Source organism: Cebus imitator, unplaced genomic scaffold (genome assembly GCF_001604975.1).
Source record: "Cebus imitator isolate Cc_AM_T3 unplaced genomic scaffold, Cebus_imitator-1.0 Scaffold24, whole genome shotgun sequence".
In the NCBI taxonomy this organism is placed as follows: domain Eukaryota; kingdom Metazoa; phylum Chordata; class Mammalia; order Primates; family Cebidae; genus Cebus; species Cebus imitator.
This window is the reverse complement of record NW_016107339.1, coordinates 12,960,330-12,963,338: the sequence shown is the minus strand read 5'-3', so window position 1 is coordinate 12,963,338 and position 3,009 is coordinate 12,960,330. Positions and strand designations below refer to the sequence as shown.

General features: G+C 49.6%; 2 protein-coding genes across 2 annotated transcripts in view; one reads left to right on the top strand and one right to left on the bottom strand.

Annotated features, from left to right (window-relative positions):
* Positions 1-1,674, bottom strand: part of VPS52 (VPS52 subunit of GARP complex) — a 21,814-nt gene extending 20,140 nt beyond the window's left edge. The window contains exons 1-3 of the mRNA XM_017522681.2: positions 1,269-1,674; positions 207-291; positions 7-59 (exon numbers count right to left, since the gene is read on the bottom strand). Coding sequence (XP_017378170.1) covers positions 7-59; positions 207-291; positions 1,269-1,358 — 228 coding nt within the window. The 5' untranslated portion in view covers positions 1,359-1,674. The remainder of the gene's footprint in view (positions 1-6; positions 60-206; positions 292-1,268) is intronic.
* A 20-nt stretch (positions 1,675-1,694) lies between these two features.
* RPS18 (ribosomal protein S18) overlaps positions 1,695-3,009 on the top strand; it is a 4,748-nt gene continuing 3,433 nt past the window's right edge. Inside the window, exons 1-2 of the mRNA XM_017522692.2 lie at positions 1,695-1,803; positions 2,323-2,421. Coding sequence (XP_017378181.1) covers positions 1,801-1,803; positions 2,323-2,421 — 102 coding nt within the window. The 5' untranslated portion in view covers positions 1,695-1,800. The remainder of the gene's footprint in view (positions 1,804-2,322; positions 2,422-3,009) is intronic.

The window sequence follows — 3,009 nt, the reverse complement described above, 5'->3', positions numbered from 1 at the left end:
CCTCACCGTTTTAAGAGCTTCCTTTACTAACTCATCCTCCAGATTTGCCTGAATGTGAACTGGAAATAGAAGTTCATCATAAGGGTCCAGCTCCACAGTTCCCTCTCCCCACATTGAGTATCTGCACACCAATCCCTACCTTATTCCTTCCAGCCCACATGCCTCTCAGATTACAGGTACTGCACCCTCCCCATGCCATCACTTACCATCCACTTCATCCAGGATGAACTCATCAGAAGTAATATCCAACTCCCCAAGTTGCAGTGGTTCCTGGAGCCCAGGACCACCGGCCTAAAAAGGGATAGGTTAATGGGAGTAGGGTACGGGCAAAGACAGAAGGAAAAAATGTAATTAAATACCCCCAGTCCTTCAAGTGAGACAGAGGTGCTTTTACTGGGAGCACAGGTGCTGCTTTGAAAAATTCTAAAAGTCTCCCATTGTACCCACTCTCCTATTTTGTGCTGATGGGTAAGGAATATGACAAGAAGTCAGATGATTCAGTAAGACTCCTTACTGAAGGAGGTAGCCCAGCATGGTGGTGGGCTCCTTGTAGTCCCAACTACTTAGAAGCTGAGACGCGAGGACTGAGGAGACCAGGAGTTCAAGGTCAACCACCTGGGTAACACAGAGAGACCAGTCTCAAAAAAACAAAACTAAACTAAAGACAAGACAGTGGAGACGACCAAATGAGGAAAACTAGAAATTGCAGAGAATAGAGCAGAACTTGCGCTTAAATTTAGGACCCTCAGACTCCTGATATCTCAGGAGTTCTATCATACCTCTAGGGAACCCCAGACTTTCTAGAACTGTCAAAACACATAGTGTTTACCTGCGTGCCAGGTGCCATCTTACACATACTCATTCATCTGATCCTAACGATAATGTCTAAAGTAGGTTCTATCTTCCTCACCTTACATGTGTAGGAAATGATAGCACAGAGAAGCTGATTAACTTGCCGAAGGGCATACAGCGTGTAAGTGGCAAAGATGGAATCAGAACCCAGGCAGTCTGGCTCCAGAGGCCATGTTCTTAACCTTTATATTATATTGCTTCTTGACTCTACCCCAAAATGTGGAGAGAAGTTGAAACTGTGTCCCAGAACGTGAGTTGCAGCCACTAGTGACCTGCTCAGGGTCGGGTCTGATCACTGGGAAGGGTAAGAGGAGCCAAACAGGTAACATCACGGGTAGCAGCCAAGTTCTTCCCCCGCCCCTTGTGCCTAAACCCAGCCCAGGCCTTTCGGAGGAGAAACAGCTCCGCGCTCTCACCAGCGGGCCCTCTTCCTCCTCCATATCTGAGGTTCCAGCCCGCAATACCAGTTCCCGGGCGGCTGCAGCCATGGTCGCAGCGGCGGCCATTCCCCGCAGCCTCACTTCCGGCCACTGTCAGTCCTGGCAAGTCCGTTCCCTAGAGTGGAGTACAAGTCCCAGAGGGCCTTCCTCAGAGCGAAGTCTTTCCCAGATGTTTGAGTTAAATTGTTTGATTCCAGGGGTCCCCTTTCAGCTCTAACCACTTCACCCAACTGCAAATGGAAACAGGGAAATCTAAAGCACAAACTAGCTCCGGAACCTTCGCTGTTCTCATACCCATGAACTTTACGAACTGTAAAGAAAGGCTGTACCGGAAGTTACGGTACCTAAGCCATACTCTCATAAGTCCAGGCAGCTGGCGCTGAAAGTTTCCGGAAGCACTTCTCTTAGATAGCTCCGCCTATTCCTCCTAGAAGCTATATAAGAATATTGCGTCACTTCCGTTCTCTCTTCCACAGGAGGCTTACACGCCGCCGCTTGTGCTGCCGCCATGGTAAGCCTGGAAGTTGTGCCGTGATCCAGCGACATCGGAACTCGGGCAAGGGAAGCCGGCTGTCAGGGTTCTGTAAACGCACTGTCCTGAGGGCCTGCAACCTTCTGTATGGAGCCTTGAATCGCGCCCCTGGAAAGGGACACCAAAGATTTCCAATTCCGGGTAGCGGGCCCGAGGAAGGGTGACTGCTTGGGTACATGGAAGCTTCCAAAGGCTTGGACGTATTATGGGGAACTCTGGCTTCTGCCACGCAGAGTGCACTTTTGGAAATGGGCAGGAGACCTGCCTCCTCTCTCCAGAGGTTTTATTTTCCCAGGCTTGAATGCTTCATGTTACTACTCTCTGCCGGACTTGAGGAGTTTGCTGTGATGTGAAAACCTAAGGGATGGGGGTCGGGTGTCTTTGCCCACTTGTGTGACAGGTTTTTAACTTTTCTTTATGAAGTTCGTTTGCCTTAGCAACATTACTGTTTGATAGTAGTTTACTGTGTCTGATTTCTCCCCCATATTTTTCAATCAGTCTCTAGTGATCCCTGAAAAGTTCCAGCATATTTTGCGAGTACTCAACACCAACATCGATGGGCGGCGGAAAATAGCCTTTGCCATCACTGCCATTAAGGTAAGTGAAGTAGGGTAAGGAATAGGGAATGTAATAGAATTGGGTTGTGAAGATATAAGCAAAAATAAAGCAAGGCTGGGGAGACTTGAGTCTCATCCAGATCACCTGGACTGCTGGATTTAGAAAAGAAAGTGGGCCGGGCACGGTGGCTTACACCTGTAATCCCAGCACTTTGGGAGGCCGAGGCGGGCGGATCATAAGGGCAAGAGATCCAGACCATCCTAGCCAACATGGTGAAATCCTGTCTCTACTGAAAATACAAAAAAAATTAGCTGGGTGTGGTGGTGCGCGCCTGTAGTCCCAGCTACTCGGGAGGCTGAGGCAGGAAAATCGCTTGAAACCGGGAGGGGGAGATTGCCCTGAGCCGAGTTCGTGCTACTGCACTCCAGCTTTGGCGACAGAGCGAGACTCCTCTCAAAAGAAAAGAAAATGGTTAGCTGGGCGCGGTGGCTCAAGGCTGTAATCCCAGCACTTTGGGAAGCCGAGGCGGGTGGATCACGAGGTCAAGAGATCGAGACCATCCTGGTCAACATGGTGAAACCCCGTCTCTACTAAAAATACAAAAAATTAGTTGGGCATGGTGGCGCG